This window comes from Ranitomeya imitator, chromosome 5, assembly GCF_032444005.1.
Source record: "Ranitomeya imitator isolate aRanImi1 chromosome 5, aRanImi1.pri, whole genome shotgun sequence".
NCBI classification, from domain to species: Eukaryota; Metazoa; Chordata; class Amphibia; order Anura; family Dendrobatidae; genus Ranitomeya; species Ranitomeya imitator.
The window spans coordinates 26,952,520-26,973,020 of NC_091286.1; the positions used below are offsets into that span (position 1 = coordinate 26,952,520).

At 40.8% G+C, this 20,501-nt stretch overlaps 1 protein-coding gene across 2 annotated transcripts in view; it reads right to left on the bottom strand.

The window, feature by feature from the left end:
• MARK1 (microtubule affinity regulating kinase 1) overlaps positions 1-20,501 on the bottom strand; it is a 165,594-nt gene that overhangs the window by 61,803 nt on the left and 83,290 nt on the right. For both annotated transcript variants that reach the window (XM_069768471.1, XM_069768472.1), the window contains exons 2-3: positions 16,158-16,361; positions 14,886-14,939 (exon numbers count right to left, since the gene is read on the bottom strand). In XM_069768471.1, the coding sequence (XP_069624572.1) occupies positions 14,886-14,939; positions 16,158-16,361 (258 nt within the window). The remainder of the gene's footprint in view (positions 1-14,885; positions 14,940-16,157; positions 16,362-20,501) is intronic.

Genomic DNA, 20,501 nt, shown 5'->3' on the forward strand with positions numbered 1-20,501 from the left:
CACCTATTGTTAATGGTGGGTCCTGTGTTATCTACTGTATATAGAGGTGTTATCAGTCATTGTACAGGAGGAGGAGGTGAGCTGTGACATCACCTATTGTTAATGGTGGGTCCTGTGTTATCTACTGTATATAGAGGTGTTATCAGTCATTGTACAGGAGGAGGAGGTGAGCTGTGACATCACCTATTGTTAATGGTGGGTCCTGTGTTATCTACTGTATATAGAGGTGTTATCAGTCATTGTACAGGAGGAGGAGGTGAGCTGTGACATCACCTATTGTTAATGGTGGGTCCTGTGTTATCTACTGTATATAGAGGTGTTATCAGTCATTGTACAGGAGGAGGAGGTGAGCTGTGACATCACCTATTGTGAATGGTGGATCCTGTATTATCTACTGTATATAGAGGTGTTATCAGTCATTGTACAGGAGGAGGAGGTGAGCTGTGACATCACCTATTGTTAATGGTGGATCCTGTATTATCTACTGCATATAGAAGTGTTATCAGTCATTGTACAGGAGGAGGAGGTGAGCTGTGACATCACCTATTGTGAATGGTGGATCCTGTGTTATCTACTGTATATAGAGGTGTTATCAGTCATTGTACAGGAGGAGGAGGTGAGCTGTGACATCACTTATTGTGAATGGTGGATCCTGTATTATCTACTGCATATAGAAGTGTTATCAGTCATTGTACAGGAGGAGGAGGTGAGCTGTGACATCACCTATTGTGAATGGTGGATCCTGTGTTATCTACTGTATATAGAGGTGTTATCAGTCATTGTACAGGAGGTGGTGAGCTGTGACATCACCTATTGTGAATGGTGGATCCTGTGTTATCTACTGTATATAGAAGTGTTATCAGTCATTGTACAGGAGGAGGAGGTGAGCTGTAATATCACCTATTGTGAATGGTGGATCTTGTATTATCTACTGTATATAGAAGTGTTATCAGTCATTGTACAGGAGGAGGAGGTGAGCTGTGACATCACCTATTGTGAATGGTGGATCCTGTATTATCTACTGTATATAGAGGTGTTATCAGTCATTGTACAGGAGGAGGTGAGCTGTGACATCACCTATTGTGAATGGTGGATCCTGTGTTATCTACTGTACATAGAGGTGTTATCAGTCATTGTACAGGAGGAGGAGGTGAGCTGTGACATCACCTATTGTGAATGGTGGATCCTGTGTTATCTACTGTATATAGAAGTGTTATCAGTCATTGTACAGGAGGAGGAGGTGAGCTGTAATATTACCTATTGTGAATGGTGGATCCTGTATTATCTACTGTATATAGAAGTGTTATCAGTCATTGTACAGGAGGAGGAGGTGAGCTGTGACATCACCTATTGTGAATGGTGGATCCTGTATTATCTACTGTATATAGAAGTGTTATCAGTCATTGTACAGGAGGAGGAGGTGAGCTGTAATATCACCTATTGTGAATGGTGGATCCTGTATTATCTACTGTATATAGAAGTGTTATCAGTCATTGTACAGGAGGAGGAGGTGAGCTGTGACATCACCTATTGTGAATGGTGGATCCTGTATTATCTACTGTATATAGAGGTGTTATCAGTCATTGTACAGGAGGAGGTGAGCTGTGACATCACCTATTGTGAAAGGTGGATCCTGTGTTATCTACTGTATATAGAAGTGTTATCAGTCATTGTACAGGAGGAGGAGGTGAGCTGTGACATCACCTATTGTGAATGGTGGATCCTGTGCTAGCTACTGTATATAGAGGTGTTATCAGTCATTGTACAGGAGGAGGAGGTGAGCTGTGACATCACCTATTGTGAATGGTGGATCCTGTATTATCTACTGTATATAGAGGTGTTATCAGTCATTGTACAGGAGGAGGAGGTGAGCTGTGACATCACTTATTGTGAATGGTGGATCCTGTATTATCTACTGCATATAGAAGTGTTATCAGTCATTGTACAGGAGGTGGTGAGCTGTGACATCACCTATTGTGAATGGTGGATCCTGTGTTATCTACTGTATATAGAAGTGTTATCAGTCATTGTACAGGAGGAGGAGGTGAGCTGTAATATCACCTATTGTGAATGGTGGATCCTGTATTATCTACTGTATATAGAAGTGTTATCAGTCATTGTACAGGAGGAGGAGGTGAGCTGTGACATCACCTATTGTGAATGGTGGATCCTGTATTATCTACTGTATATAGAGGTGTTATCAGTCATTGTACAGGAGGAGGTGAGCTGTGACATCACCTATTGTGAATGGTGGATCCTGTGTTATCTACTGTATATAGAAGTGTTATCAGTCATTGTACAGGAGGAGGAGGGGAGCTGTAATATCACCTATTGTGAAAGTACAAATTTCAAAATTCCTGGATTTATTAACACATCAAGAGTCAAAAGAAAATTAAAGACATCACCAACATTTTTTAAAACAAATGTATAAAACTATTGCCTTTAATTAGAGCAGCCATAATAACTCAAAAGTCCATTATCGCTGTATTCAGAAAAGGGTCAGTGTGTGTTTTTTCCTCAAGGTGCAGGAATTACTAGGCTGCCTATATTCCCACAGTCAGATACTACAACTATCTGACTCCATACATAAATTACAGGGAGCAGCACCACAGGTAATAACTACAGTTTATTAAAGCAATAAATTATTATAATTTTACCATTTGTGACCCACTACAGATTTGGGATAAACTATCTCAGAGTCTGTGTATGAACTTTAATAGATTTCTACCAACGTCCCAGACTCACCTATACAGTTGTGCTCAAATGTTTACATACCCCTGCAGAATTTTTGCTTTTCTCCACTTACGGTTAGTGGTTGATTGAAGCCATTTATTGTCAAACTACTGTGTTTTCTCTTTTTAAATCATAATGACAACTCAAAACATCCAAAACTACTATAATACTGCCCCTATGTACAAGAATATAACTACTATAATACTGCTCCTATGTACAAGAATGTAACTACTATAATACTGCTCCTATGTACAAGAATATAACTACTATAATACTGCCCCTATGTACAAGAATATAACTACTATAATACTGCTCCTATGTACAAGAATATAACTACTATAATACTGCTCCTATGTACAAGAATATAACTACTATAATACTGCCCCTATGTACAAGAATATAACTACTATAATACTGCTCCTATGTACAAGAATATAACTACTATAATACTGCCCCTATGTACAAGAATATAACTACTATAATACTGCTCCTATGTACAAGAATATAACTACTATAATACTGCCCCCTATGTACAAGAATATAACTACTATAATACTGCCCCTATGTACAAGAATATAACTACTATAATACTGCTCCTATGTACAAGAATATAACTACTATAATACTGCTCCTATGTACAAGAATGTAACTACTATAATCTGCTCCTATGTACAAGAATATAACTACTATAATACTGCTCCTATGTACAAGAATGTAACTACTATAATACTGCTCCTATGTACAAGAATATAACTACTATAATACTGCCCCTATGTACAAGAATATAACTACTATAATACTGCCCCTATGTACAAGAATATAACTACTATAATACTGCCCCTATGTACAAGAATATAACTACTATAATACTGCCCCTATGTACAAGAATATAACTACTATAATACTGCCCCTATATACAAGAATATAACTACTATAATACTGCTCCCTATGTACAAGAATATAACTACTGTAATACTGCTCCTATATACAAGAATATAACTACTATAATACTGCTCCTATGTACAAGAATATAGCTACTATAATACTGCCCCTCTGTTCAAGAATATAACTACTATAATACTGCCCCTATGTACAGGAATATAACTACTATAATACTGCTCCTATGTACAAGAATATAACTACTATAATACTGCCCCTATGTACAAGAATATAACTACTATAATACTGCCCCTATGTACAAGAATATAACTACTATAATACTGCCCCTATATACAAGAATATAACTACTATAATACTGCTCCCTATGTACAAGAATATAACTACTGTAATACTGCTCCTATATACAAGAATATAACTACTATAATACTGCTCCTATGTACAAGAATATAGCTACTATAATACTGCCCCTCTGTTCAAGAATATAACTACTATAATACTGCCCCTATGTACAAGAATATAACTACTATAATACTGCCCCTATGTACAAGAATATAACTACTATAATACTGCCCCTATATACAAGAATATAACTACTATAATACTGCTCCCTATGTACAAGAATATAACTACTGTAATACTGCTCCTATATACAAGAATATAACTACTATAATACTGCTCCTATGTACAAGAATATAGCTACTATAATACTGCCCCTCTGTTCAAGAATATAACTACTATAATACTGCCCCTATGTACAGGAATATAACTACTATAATACTGCTCCTATGTACAAGAATATAACTACTATAATACTGCCCCTATGTACAAGAATATAACTACTATAATACTGCTCCTATGTACAAGAATATAACTACTATAATACTGCTCCTATGTACAAGAATGTAACTACTATAATCTGCTCCTATGTACAAGAATATAACTACTATAATACTGCTCCTATGTACAAGAATATAACTACTATAATACTGCTCCTATGTACAAGAATGTAACTACTATAATACTGCTCCTATGTACAAGAATATAACTACTATAATACTGCCCCTATGTACAAGAATATAACTACTATAATACTGCCCCTATGTACAAGAATATAACTACTATAATACTGCCCCTATGTACAAGAATATAACTACTATAATACTGCCCCTATGTACAAGAATATAACTACTATAATACTGCCCCTATATACAAGAATATAACTACTATAATACTGCTCCCTATGTACAAGAATATAACTACTGTAATACTGCTCCTATATACAAGAATATAACTACTATAATACTGCTCCTATGTACAAGAATATAGCTACTATAATACTGCCCCTCTGTTCAAGAATATAACTACTATAATACTGCCCCTATGTACAGGAATATAACTACTATAATACTGCTCCTATGTACAAGAATATAACTACTATAATACTGCCCCTATGTACAAGAATATAACTACTATAATACTGCCCCTATGTACAAGAATATAACTACTATAATACTGCCCCTATATACAAGAATATAACTACTATAATACTGCTCCCTATGTACAAGAATATAACTACTGTAATACTGCTCCTATATACAAGAATATAACTACTATAATACTGCTCCTATGTACAAGAATATAGCTACTATAATACTGCCCCTCTGTTCAAGAATATAACTACTATAATACTGCCCCTATGTACAGGAATATAACTACTATAATACTGCTCCTATGTACAAGAATATAACTACTATAATACTGCCCCTATGTACAAGAATAAAACTGCTATAATACTGCCCCTATGTACAAGAATATAACTACTATAATACTGCTCCCTATGTACAAGAATATAACTACTGTAATACTGCTCCTATATACAAGAATATAATTACTATAATAGTGCTCCCTATGTACAAGAATATAACTACTGTAATACTGCTCCTATATACAAGAATATAACTACTATAATACTGCTCCTATGTACAAGAATATAACTACTATAATACTGCCCCTCTGTTCAAGAATATAACTACTATAATACTGCCCCTATGTACAGGAATATAACTACTATAATACTGCCCCCTATGTTCAAGAATATAACTACTATAATACTGCTCCTATGTACAAGAATATAACTACTATAATACTGCTCCTATGTACAAGAATATAACTACTAAAATACTGCTCCTATGTACAAGAATATAACTACTAAAATACTGCTCCTATGTACAAGAATATAACTACTATAATACTGCTCCTATATACAAGAATATAACTACTATAATACTGCCCCTATGTACAAGAATATAACTACAATAATACTGCTCCTATGTACAAGAATATAACTACTATAATACTGCTCCTATATACAAGAATATAACTACTATAATACTGCTCCTATATACAAGAATATAACTACTATAATACTGCCCCTATGTACAAGAATATAACTACTATAATACTGCTCCTATATACAAGAATATAACTACTAAAATACTGCTCCTATGTACAAGAATATAACTACTATAATACTGCCCCTATGTATAAGAATATAACTACTATAATACTGCTCCTATGTACAAGAATATAACTACTATAATACTGCTCCTATATACAAGAATATAACTACTATAATACTGCTCCTATGTACAAGAATACAACTACTATAATACTGCCCCTATGTACAAGAATGTAACTACTATAATACTGCTCCTATGTACAAGAATATAACTACTATAATACTGCTCCTATATACAAGAATATAACTACTATATTACTGCCCCTATGTACAAGAATATAACTACTAAAATACTGCCTCTATGTACAAGAATATAACTACTATAATACTGTTCCCTATGTACAAGAATATAACTACTATAATACTGCCCCTATGCACAAGAATATAACTACTATAATACTGCCCCTATGTACGATAATAAATCTACTACAATACTATCTATCCAGTGTCCATAATCTCACAACGAGAAAGAGAAATTGGGAGCTGAAGGTTTCTCCTCGTTCTTCTGGGCCGGACAACCTTGACTATCTGCAACGTCCGGACAGTAGTTCCCCTGAGCACATTTACAACCACTACTCCACATCGCTCAATATTGCTGCTTTGCTAATGGAAGCAGAAGACGCCATGAATAATTTAGCAAGAGACAGAATGTTTCCTTAATTTTATTAGCAATGCTTCTCCTAAAGTCCACTATACTCGGAGGATAAAGCCCGGGACGCGAATGCAGAACTGGTCAAACCCAGAAAGACACCATTGTTGTGCCATCCAATGCTGATCACTCGTACATACCATAGAGACAGATCAGGGGCCGAAATATGGCCCCCTTGATTGATAAAGGGGCCAACCCCTTGACCGAATCCTATTTGCTCCACTGTGGAAGTAACTTGTGGACGACTCCTCGTATTTTTTTTTATCATAACCAAAAGAAATTTTGTCTTTTCTTCTTTCCCAAGGGTTGGATGGGGTGGAGCTCTGGTTGCTTCTTTTCCCCTTCTTTTTTTTACACTGCCTTAATAGATCACCAGTTTTTCTATTTTAGAAACATTTTAACTATTTAATTTCAAGAATTTTTCAGATTTTTTTTTTCTTTTTAGAGACATGTTAACTATTTAATTTCAATATTTTTTCACACTTTTTTTTTTTAGAAATACCGTATTTTAACTACTTAATGTCCTTGTTTTTAAGAATGTTTAAAAAATAAATGTTCCCGATTTAGAACTATTTTAAACAAATTAATTTTTCTTGATTTTTAGAATTTTCCAAATTCTTTTATCTTTATTTTTTTTTTTTTTAGAAATATTCTATTTAATTTCCTTCTTTTTAAAGAATGTTTCGATTTTTTTTTTCTTTTTTAGAAATATTTTTTAACTATTTACCAGTAATCTCCTTCATTTTTAGAATTTTCCAATTCTTTTATCGTTTTTTTAGAAATATTTCAACCACCTAATTTCCTTCATTTCAAGATTTTTTTTTTCCAATGAGTTTTTCCCTTTTTAGACATATTTTAACCATTTCATTTCCTTGATTTCAAGAATTTTTCCACTTTTTTCTTTTAAGAAATATTATTATTATATAATTTCAAAAATAAAAAATATATATACTTCATTGTTTAATATTTTAACTACTTATTTTCAATGACCTCAAGATTTTTTTTTTCAAAAAAATTTGTTCTTTTTTACAAATTTTTTAAACATTTCATTTATTTATTTATTTTTTTAACCAGAGAAATAACATTTTAAAAACTTGGAACATAAATTTGAGGAAATACAGAAGAAGTAAATGTGTCTTGCACGTTGATGGTTGAGAGGGAGTAAAGAAATCTACAACCTGTATAAGACATGATATGACGTTCTCGATTACTAAAGTGGACCGGGCACGGTGCCCAGATAGATCATAAGTAAATCCCTAAGTAATGAAATTACAGGTTGGAGGATGATGAGAAGGCCGTGGCTGAGATTGAAAGATTCCATCAAGTCGGATTCTTCACAGATCCTTCGGATAAGAAGCCGGCAACAAGAACTTATAAATAGGGAAGAACGGTGGAAGAAACCTGCGGAGGTCATATTCAGGGGGATATAACTAGACCTCTGGAACCATGGAAGTATTAACTACTCATTGGCCTAAAATTCTCAGATAATGGGGCCACAGGGCTGTTGGCAAAACCAAAATTCCCCTAAATGATCACAGTTCACAATACAAGCAAATATATGAAACTTATCTGCTTATTTCTCCACTTATGAGCCACTTCTGAACTCATCATCCTCTCTGAAAAGCTAAAAACATTTCTGGCTCAGAAAAGACAGAAGACTTAAGAATCAGATTACAAATTGAAGTCTATGGGGAGATGATAAACAGAGATGGTGCTATTAAGTGTTTTATCTCATTCCAGAGCTGGATTCACAGCTACACAGCTCAGTTTTGCTGCATAATGTTCTCCGTGCTGATGCTGTTTCTAAACATGTACAATATAGAGACAGCAGAGCAGGAATCTCTCATGTCTGGTGTGTCCTGTGTTTGGGAGACGTCGTTCACTATCATCGTTAGGAAAGGCCAAGTGATTTAAATTTCCGAACTTTGTAAAGCCCAGCGTCCTCTAACCTTGTGCCAAAAAACAGCAGCCATGGTTCTTCTAAGCAGCTGCCGAGCACTCTGAAAATGAAAAAAAATGGAGGGCCACAAAGTAGGAGAAGACTATAAGAAGATATCAAAGCATTTTCAAGTAAGTAGCAAATGTAATTAGGAAATGGCAGTTAAGAGGAACAGTGGAGGTCAAGATAAGGTCTGGAAGACCAAGAAAAACTTCAGTGAGAGCTGCTCATAGGATTGCTTGAGAAAGAAATCAGAACCCGAACTTGACTGCACAATACCTTCAGAAAGATTTAGCAGACTGTGGAGTTGTGCTAAATTGTTCTACTGTTCAGAGACACCTGCACAAATATGACCTTCATGGAAGAGTCATCAGAAGAAAACCTCTCTTGCGTCCTCAACACAAAATTGAGAATCAAAAGTATGCAAAAGAACATCTAAACAAGCCTGATGCATTTTGGAAACAAGTCCTGTAGACCGATGAGGTTAAAATAGAACACTTTGGCCACAAGGATCAACGGTATATGAGGAGAACAAAGGGCATAGAATTTCAGGAAAAGAACATCTCGCCAACCATCAACCATCCACCATGGGGGTGGATCAATTATCGTATTTTTCAGACTATAAGACGCACTTTTTCCCCAAAAAATTTGGGAGGAAAATGGGGGGGCATCTTATAGTGCAAATGCAGGCTTACAGGGAGGTTGCGGTGTGTGGATGCTGCGGCGGTGCGGAGTGCACCTGAGCAGGGTCCCTTCTATAGGATGCCGGCAGCAGACTGAAATCTCGGCGGCACTCGCCTTCAGGAAAATGGCCGCCAAGATCTCAATCTGTGCACGCGTGGCCTCTGACGGTCACTTTCCTGAAGCCTCCGGCGGCCCATGGCTTCAGGAAGATGGCTGCAGGGAAACTGGTGATGCAGTCTGCTCACCGTGGACACCGGGCAGCAGCGCCGCAGCATTTCTGCCACCGGGATCCTGAAGAAGGGACTCTGCTCACCGCCGCAGCATTACCACAACTCTGCCGCTGCCGGCATCCTGAGGATGGAACCCTGCTCCAGCTCTGCCTCCGACACTGGACCCGCAGCATCACACCCGGGACTGCAGCATTGCCCCACTTCTACCGCTGCCGGATCCTGAGGAAGGGACCCTGCCTTCTGTGATCCCACTGTACCACCACTGGCTCTCAGGTAAGATACCTTAAATTCGGACAATAAGACGGATCCCCGTATTTTAAAAATCTTTCTTCTGCTATTTTCCACCCCAAAATTTGGGAGTGCATCTCATGGTCCGGTGCGTCTTATAGTCCGAAAAATACAGTATGCTTTGGGGTTGTGTTGTAGCCAATGGCATGGGGAACATTCATGGGTAGAGGGAAGAATGGATTCAATTAAATGCCATCAAATATTTGATGCAAACATAACACCATGTGTAAAAAAGCTTAAGTTGAAAAGAGGAAGTGGATGGCTTCTACAAATGGATGATGATCCCAAACACACACAGCAAAATCCACAATAGACGACCTCAAAAGGCACAAGCTGAAGGTTTTACAATGGCCCTCACAGTCCTCTGATCTGAACATCATTGAGCATCTGTGGCTAGAAGACCGAGGAATCTCACAGAACAGGAAGAATGAATGAAAATCCCTAAAAGAAAAATTGAAAGACTCTTGTCCGGCTACAAAAAGTGTTTTCCAGTTGTGATACTTGCAAAAGGGGGTACTAACCATGAGAATGAGATTGAGATTCTTTCATCTTAACTGTTCACAGTAACATGTCGAATTTTGAGTCTTTGAGGAGGATTTGGAGAGTTTCCCCTCCGCTTAAAAAAAATGCAACTTTTTCCAAATTTTTTTTCCAAAAAAGAAAAACTTTCCTGGGAGTACAGCGTTTCCTGAAGCAGTTTCTGCTGGAAAAACTCCTGTTTTTTTTTTAACTCCTCCAAAAACTTCATGTGAACATGGAAGAAAAATGAGTTTTAAATGGGATGACTTTCATAGTACGCGTCTTCTAAAGGAGTTGCGGGGCAGGTGAGTTCTCCTTCAGTTCCAAATGACTGATCATTTTATTAAAACATTGCTTAACGTTTCCCCACGGCTCAGCGTTCTGCGAGTGGTCGCGAGTCCTTAACAGATATTTATAGCCCCAAAGAAAATATCACTTCGTGCCAAGTTGTTGAAGCGGCTGATTCATCGAGCGCGGAGTTATATTAGATGGTTTGATGAATCCACCGCCCCACGCTTTAATCCTGCCTGAAGTGCTGTTTTCCCAGCATGAGACGTAACACCACCAACTGGGCCTGGAATACGTGCCAAGTTCAATGGGGAAAAAAAAAAAAAAGAAAGAAATGGGTTGTTTCTCTGGGTGAACTTTGAATATGCCCTAATCGACCTGCTAAAAATAAAAATAAATAAAAAAATAAAATAACAAAAACCCGGTAATGAAATGTAGAAAAGAAAAGAAATAATCATAACAAAAAAAAAATGGAAAAATCTGATTACTAGTAAAAAGTTACAAAGTTAGGCCGGAGTCACACTAGATCGTAATACGGACGAGTGCTATGCGATAAAAAAAAAATCGTATAGCACTCGGACCAATGTTAATCTATGGGGCAGCTCCCATCATCCAATATTTTCTCACCCGTATTATACGTGCGAGTGAAATCACAGAATGCTATGATTGTCACAGTATCTCGGCCGAGAATGGCCAATGAAAGTCTATGGCTGCGAGAAAAACTCGCACACCACACGGACCATCAGTGTGACTTGTGAGAAATACGCAGCGGTGTTCTATAGAAAAGCCGGTAATTCAGTGCGGTGTACTGTAACATCACACTGACAGGTTAGAATAGAATAGATAGAATAAACGTCTACACATAGTATAGGGGTATATATATATATATATATACATATATATATATATATATATATATATATATATATACACACATACAGTATATATGTCACTGATAGAGATATATATATACGGTATATATATATATATATATATATATATATATATATATATTTCATAGAGAGTTAGATAGCAGAATAGCCGATAATTCAATTGTCAGGTTCTGTAAAATCATTGCAGAACCCGACAGGATATAAGACATGGTTTACATACAGTAAACCATTGCATGTGTTATATTTTTACATATCCCGCCGTAATAATGTTAGTAGTGTGTGTGTGTGTGTGTGCGTGTGTGTAAAATTTGGGATCTCTAGGTGTTAAATTAGAGGGTTAAATCACGGAAAAAACTGGCGTGGGCTCTCGTGCAATTTTCTCCGCCAGAGTAGTAAAGCCAGTGACTGAGGGCAGATATTAATAGCCTGGAGAGGGTCCACGGTTATTTCCCCCCCCCCCCCTCTGGCTAAAAACACCTGCCCCCAGCCACCCCAGAAAAGGCACATCTGGCACTTGGCCACTCTCTTCCCATTGCCCTGTAGCGGTGGGATATGGGATAATAAGGGGTTAATGTCACCTTGCTATTGTAAGGTGATATTAAGCCAGGTTAATAATGGAGAGATGTCAATAAGACACCTCTCCATTATTAATCCAATAGTCTGAAATGGTTAAAAATACACAATAAGAATAAAGTCTTTTAATGAAATAATTACACACACAGGTTTTAACATCTTTATTGCATGCTCAATCCAAGCGAAGCCCTCGTTCTTCTGTAAAAAAAAAATCCAAAATAAAAAAGCAACAATATCCCATACCTGTCCGCTGTACAGTCAAGTTCCACACTGTAAATCCATCTCAAGGGGTTAATTAGTTTACAACCCGGAACGGTGCTAATGCAACCAGCCGGGCTGTACACCACGGTGGAGGAAATTGGGAATGAATGAAAAGCTGCCTGCGCAGCCTCACTGCCTGACCGGACATGAACTGATTAGCGTGGGAAGGTTTCTGAACATTTTCTCACGCTGTCAGGTTCATCGCGTCAGGTGGGGAGTCAGCGCAGCCTAAGGCCGGTTTCACACATCAGTGGCTCCGGTACGTGAGGTGACAGTTTCCTCACGTACCGGAGACACTGACTCACGTAGACACATTGAAAGCAATGTGTCACTGCACATGTCAGCGTATTTTCACGGACCGTGTGTCCGTGTGCAAAACACGGAGACATGTCAGTGTTCGTGGGAGCACACGGATTACACGGACCCATTAAAGTCAATGGTTCCGTGTAAAACACGTACCGCACACGGACGCTGTCCGTGTGCAGTCCGTGTGCCGTGCAGGAGACAGCGCTACTGTAAGCGCTGTCCCCCCCACGTGGTGCTGCAGCGGCCATTCATATCTTCTCTCCAGCAGCGTTCGCTGGCTAGAAGATATGAAAAATCCTTTTTTTTCTCTCGTGTTTAAAATAAAGATCCCTGTCCCATAGGGGTGGAGCCGCATATTCATTACTGTAATAAGCGGCACCACGTGACCGCTCATACAGGAAAAGGTGCGGCGAGGAGAGGACGCTGCGAGGGAGCCGGGTGAGTATTTTAGTAACGCGGGGGGGGGGGGGGGGGCGCACAGGGGGTGGGAGGGGATTGGCAACAGGGATCTTTACTTTAAACACGAAAAAAAAAAAAAAAAGGATTTTTCATATCTTCTTTCCAGCGAACGCTGCTGGAGAGAAGATATGAATGGCCGCTTCAGCACCAGATGCAGGGGACAGCGCTTATCTCTAGCGCTGTCTCCTGCACGCTCCGTGTGGTACCCAGTCGGCACACGGGCGGCACAAGTGTGCCGCACATGTGCCACACTGATGTACCACGGGAGCATACGGACACGGATAATTCCGGTACCGATTTTTCCGGTACCGGAATTATCTGGACGTGTGAGACTGACTTAAGTGACGTCAGCGGTAGTTGGCCCCACCTGACACGGTGAACTGACAGCGTGGGAAAGTGTTCAGAAACTTTCCCACGCTAATCAGGTCATGTCCGGTCAGGCGGGGAGTACTGCTGAAAAAGGCAAGTAACCTAAAGAGAACTACAATGCTGGCAGCCAGACACAGGAGCGGGAAGTGGAAGAGTGGACTCCCATCGCGTATCGCTGTTACAAGGACAGCTTCGTCAGGGGAAGTGAAGTGAAGTGAAGTGGCCGTATCTCGGCCGTAAAAAAACGGACCGATTCTTTTATACGTTATGTGTGACGCCGGCCTTACTTTAACAATCTGTCACTGCCTTATTAAAATGAATGAATGAATGAATGAATGAATGAATGAAATAAAATAAAATTTAATTGAGAAGCAACTTTTTTATGACTTTTGAACATTGTGGGGAGGGGAAGTAGATGCTTAGAGGAGACATAGTGCACGGGGGTGGGGGGCAATTACTTTAATTGGCCTCATGTCAAACAGTGTTTCCCCTAGGGAAAAAAAAATATCATGACGGCTCTGTTTCTTCAAATAGTAACTAGGCTCCGTGCACGTGGAGGTTTTGGATTAGAAACTCTCCAAACTCCTCACAAACTTTGGCACTGATTCATCATTTCATTTCGGTCTGGGTTTTTTTGTCTAGTTTTGTGTCGTGTTTTTTTTTTTGCACCCTTATTCTATTTATTCTATTTGCTCCTTTCCTGAAGTTGCAAAAGAAGTTCAAGACAGGAAGAAAAAAAAAGTCAATTTTTTGGACTTTGTGCCATGGAGTTTGGTGCTAAGAAAAGGCAATTAATACCATTAGGCAAAAAAAAAATGCAAATGATGACTCGGTGCCTAACAGTCTCCACTCAGTTTCTGCTCCAAAAAACTGTGCAGAAACACTCTGTGTGCACACGGCCTTAGTCGTGGAGAAACCCAGCGGCTGAATGGACGCCTTATTTTGTTCCATCTGAGAAAGATAAGCGGCTGCCAAAAAAGCGAGCCACTTATCATCCGTGGGAATGTAACGATCAAAATAAAATCATTGCGCTGGAATCTGGAATCATTCTATGTGGAAGCAGATTTTCATAAAGGGGTTTTCCAAAATCCACTTACTGATTGTGGAACTCCCAGCGATTCTGAGAACAGGGCTTTGCCCATGCTCGACCTCCGCTCTCCTATCCACGCAATTTTGGGAAAACCCCTTTAACTTTCGATTAAAGGGTTTTCCATAAATCTTCTAAAAAAAAATACAAGAAGTGACGTGATTGGGGATGAGATGGCGACTGTCTTACCTTCTGTAGGCTTGTAGGATTTAGCTGAGTCTTGTCAATTATTTTCACTGCCACCTGCAAGTTGAAGAAAGAAATGGTTAAAAAAAAAATCTATCATTTAAAACAAAAAAACAAAAAAAAAAAACTTGCATTGAATGGACAGGGATCTCAGTGCGGCCATTTACAGGGGTCCCAGCGTGTCTCATGACTTGTGTTCTCCATTAAATAATCATTTTTTCTCCAAATGTGGAATTGTGTTGTTCCTCTGTTATTCCTCCTGGAAATTTTCTGAATGGGCCGCACCATCCCCTTTTATTAATAGATTGTGTCTGAACACATTCTGATATTGTCAGGGAGTGTGTCGTGACCTATTCAATGATTTGGTAACACCCACTTGTCAATTTATTCTTACATTTTCAGGAGGAATAACAGAGGAACGACACTGCTAACAGTACTGGAACGGTTAAAGGGGATGTCCAGAGGAGTAAACATGTTTATCAACTGCAGACTGGTTAGAAAAAAAAATGAATGAAGTGATACTTGCATGAAATATACCGATCTCCTGGTACTGGACCCTCACGGTCTCTACTTCCTGACCTGTTTTTTTTTTATATTTAACCCTTTAAAAAAATGTATCCATTGGAAAACACCTTTAACAATACTGGAGCTTTTAACAGTCCCTCTGATAATCCTCCCGTACAAAATGATGGACAACTGGGTATTACCATCAGTCCAAGAGCGTCAGGGACACACGCCACTGACAAGGGGAATGGTAATGGCCAACTATTAATGGATTGATATATTTCCAGGAGGATCAATGGAGGAACGGAACAATTCAGATACTCCGCTATCATTATTTTAGGGGAAAATACAAGTATTTCCTAGCACTGCCTATGGGGACAGCTGACGGGTCTTCTTTAAATTTACAATTCTGCCAATTTTGCCCCCTGAATGTGCCTTGTGTGAGGCGAGGAAGTCCGCGCGAAGAAATGGAGACCAGAGCAGCTGTCGAGTCCATTAGGCTCATCTGTTGCAGAGCCGGGGGAAACTGTGAGTACGTCAGCGGCACAATGCGGCCGTACAGCAGAATAACCCCCCCGCGTACAGGCAGCACAGTGCAGACAACAATAGGCCTTGACTGGGGCGCTGGCACCGTGCCCGGCCCTATCTCATTCACGGACGGCAAACTTTGCCACATTTCTTGCAGCCGTCCGAGGTGAACAAAGCCGGACAAACAATGAAGGGAAATCTATTCGAGGACCCGTCCTGACATGACGCAGAATTCGCACTCACCTCTCTCCCCGTGAGGACATGTCGGGCCAGTTTCACCTTGGCAAAGTTTCCTTTACCGATGGTCTTCAGCAGGCGGTAGTTTCCGATGTGCGGCTGCTCGTCGGTGGTGGACGCTATGGAGTTGCGACATCGGGGGAGGCTTTGTCTGCTGCTCGACTTTGTAGGAGGGACGTGAGGTTCGGGGTAGCCGTCCAGTGATGTGTGCTGCGGGGAGAAAGACAGAGAACTGTCAGTATGGCTGCAAAGGAAACCTAGAGGAGTGGAAGCAGTAGTAACCCACTACGTCAGAAACAGGTGCATGCCCACATAATGCCCCGACGCGCGTCCACATAATGCCCCGACGTGCGTCCACATAATGCCCCGACATGCGTCCACATAATGCCTTGACGGACATCCACATAATGCCCCGACGCGTGTCCACATAATGCCCCGACGCGCGTCCACATAATGCCCCGACGCGCGTCCACATAATGCCCCGACACGCGTCCACATAATGCCCCGACACGCGTCCACTTAATGCCCCGACGGACATCCACATAATGCCCCGACAGACGTCCACATAATGCCCCGACAGACGTCCACATAATGCCCAGACGCGCGTCCACATAATGCCCCGACGCGCGTCCACATAATGCCCCGACACGCGTCCACTTAATGCCCCGACGGACATCCACATAATGCCCCGACAGACGTCCACATAATGCCCCGACAGACGTCCACATAATGCCCCGACGCGCGTCCACATAATGCCCCGACGCGCGTCCACATAATGCCCCGACACGCGTCCACTTAATGCCCCGACGGACATCCACATAATGCCCCGACAGACGTCCACATAATGCCCCGACAGACGTCCACATAATGCCCAGACGCGCGTCCACAGAATGCCCCGATGCGCGTCCAAAGAATGCCCCGATACGTGTCCACATAATGCCCTGATGCGTGTCCACATAATGCGCAGCCATGCGACTGGTCCCAGTCATACCCAACACCGACCATCACATTGCACCCCCAACAGTCACTTTCACATAGCCACAGGGGGAGACAAGTCCCATAATGGTGGGAGTAGCAATGCCCCACATAAGACTAACACTTACAATGCTTCTATAGAAAAGGCAGCTACAGTGTCCCCATAACAGTGACAGCCACAAAGTCCCCATAACAGTGACAGCCAAAAAGCCCCCCATACTAGTGACAGCCAAAAAGCCTTCATAACAGGGGATCCCATAAAAGTGGAGGATCACATACACGCGGCGAATCTCATACATGCAGCAGATCCAATACACAGAGCCGATCCCATACACGTGGCGGATTTCATATACATGGCGGATCACATACACACAGCTGATCCCATACACGTGGTGGATCACATACATGCGGCGGATCCAATACACACAGTGGATCCTATACACGGGGCGGATCTCATATACGTGGCAGATCCCATACATGCGGCGGCTGTGCCCCTCATACAATGGTAGGAGTGAGTAAAGGGAATTCTGTGATACTGACAAGACCCAAAACCATGGAATAATCAGTCTCTGGTTATCAGGAGCCGGTGACATTGAGAACGAGCGGACGTCACCTCCGCAGCCATAATTATATCTCAGATACCAATAATATCCGGAGCCGCACACTGCAGCGTAACACAACCCGCTCCGGACACACGAACACTGTACTGACTGCAAGCGATGTGAAAGACAAGCCGCTGCAGAGAGAAGACCCCACAATCTACAGCGGGGTCAGAAGAATCAACAGCAAAAAACACCTTGCAATTTTCAAACTTCCCACCTGGCTTTTTTTAATAAAAAAAATCCTCATACTTCCTGTCTTTTCAGGAAGAGATTTCAGCAGGCTCATTATTATAAGAGGCAGGATTACAATGACAACTAACATGTCAAGACTGACATTTTGTTCTCATAATCACACGCAGCTCTGCAGGCAGTGAGATCAGAGCTAATAGTGCAGCAGAACCGAGAGTTTTCTCATTACAAACACATTTGCAGCAGCAGTTGTCCTATCATAATGCTTCTGCTGCCATATTACCGGCAGATAGTGCTGGGGGGGGGGAAGGGCAGGACTGCAAAGCTGCACTATGAGAGGACAACTGCTGCTGCAAATGTAATTTGTAATGAGACAAAGTTAAACTCTGCTGTACTGTGCTATGTTAGTTGTAATCACACACAGTTCTGCAGTGTGATCAGAGCTAACAGTGCAGCAGAACTGAGCGTTTTCTCATTAAAAACACATTTACAGCAGCAGTTGTCCTATCATAGTGTTTCTGCTGCCATATTACCGGCAGTTAGTGCTGGGGGGGAAAGGGCAGGACTGCAGAGCTGACAGCACTATGAGAGGACAACTGCTGCTGCGAATGTGTTTGTAATGAGACAAGGCAAAACTCTGCTGCACTGTGCTGTGTTAGTTGTAATCACACACAGCTCTGCAGTGAGATCAGGAGAGCAGACTGTCAGTCACTACATGTCTCACACTGGTAAATCCCCTTTTCATAAGAATAATCTCTGGAGGCAGATCCTCAAGGAGATCTATGTCCGACCCATAGATCTTAACATCTCATTTACATATTAAGAAATCTGTAGAGTTCCATGGAATAAAACATCAGATATCAAATTACCATTACATGCCCATAAAGACGTCTTAGGAGGATTGATCCTAATGACAGATGCCCTTTAATATACGTTGTGATATGGGGAAAAAAAACATTGCCAAAAATATCTAAAAATAAAATAAAAATAAAATAAAATACACAAAAAAAAATAGGAAAAAAGTAATTAGCTGCCCATTAAAAAATCTTTTGGCAGACCACTCCGTGACTGCGCCATACACAGAAATGCTCGTCGCTGTATCTTACAGGCAACAAAAGGATGAGCTGCTGGACCACCGCCAATCTGCTAAAGAAGAGGGATAGGTCAGAAATACCAAAGTGATGGAAAAACCCTTAAAAAAAATCAAATTAAAAAAAGAACCCAACATTTCAAAGACAGCCCAAAGATATTTTTATAGGAAATAGGTGCAATACTTCATTTCCCCTGTGGTGGCACTGCAGTCAGATTCACCAGCTAGTAGATGATCACCGGGGATCGCAGTAACGGGACAATCTGTGGTCTGTGTATTATCAGGGAACCCTTCTTGTCCAGTGCAACTCACCTTCTTGTGATCATCACCGATCACCAACATGAGCCCTAAGCCCCTCACTCGATTGTGAGGAAAACCCCTTGGAGGGTCTCAGAAGGCCCTTTCTATAGCAAACTAGGAATTCAGACGCAGGAGAAGTGGTTGACTCCAAGGATTTCGCAGTGACAAAATAAAACAGGAAGACACCGAGCAGTGCTCGTAATTTTCAGAAATATCCGAAACATGCCAAATATTTCCAGAACATCATAATAGACGAAGTGCCCGGGTTTTAGAATTTTGTTTTACTGCTGAGCCAGTGAAGGCAGAGGAGAACATATGGAGACATTCCCGACTGTGCTGCGAGATCCGACACCTGTCACAGAATACTGCCGCCACCTCCGACAAACGATACCCCCCACGTCTGCCCTCACAGGGGTCCGCGATCACCAACTAAAAGGAATAAGGTTAAGTAGAAAACACTTTCTAGAGTCGTCCTCAGTTATGGACATGTTTGGAAACGTTGGATGACAACCAATATGACTGCCGCACTGGTTGACACCCAACTGGTTGCGAATTGTTACACCGCTATCTCCCAATTTTAAACATTATGGACTCTAAGGAAGCCTAGTACCAATTCCTAGAAGGCCCGAAATCATGGCCTCGTTGGCATCTTCGGACAAGATTAAAAAATCAACGCTACCAATGAGAAATTACCCATGGCCGCCAGGTGGGACCCAGCGAACCGCCTCCTACTTGCTGGAATTCTCCTACGCCACTCCTTATTTGCAAGAGTGTAAAAAAGCCATTGTTGCGGCGTGACTCAGACTTGACATTGCGCCAAGCCGACCAATCAGAAGACGCGACGGGGAGGCCAACCGGTACGCGGTGGCCACCGACTAGTGACCTGGCCCCTGGCCCAAAAAATTAATTCACCAGCTCTAATTAGTACAGTTACGACTAGTCTGAAACACTGTAACAATCCTTCAGCTGAGTGGCCAGAAACAAATAAGGACAGCTGATTAATAAAGCAGATTCCATATAAAACAATGAAAACACAAAAGTTTATTAAAAAGTTGAAAAACTTTTCATTCCTCCTGGAAATATCCAAAAATTGGGTTATATCACATCCCTTCTCAAGGAGGCATGTCTCTAAACACTCTTAGGATCCCCATATGTAGTTTTTTGCTGGGAAAACACGGGTCAAATAATTAAGGT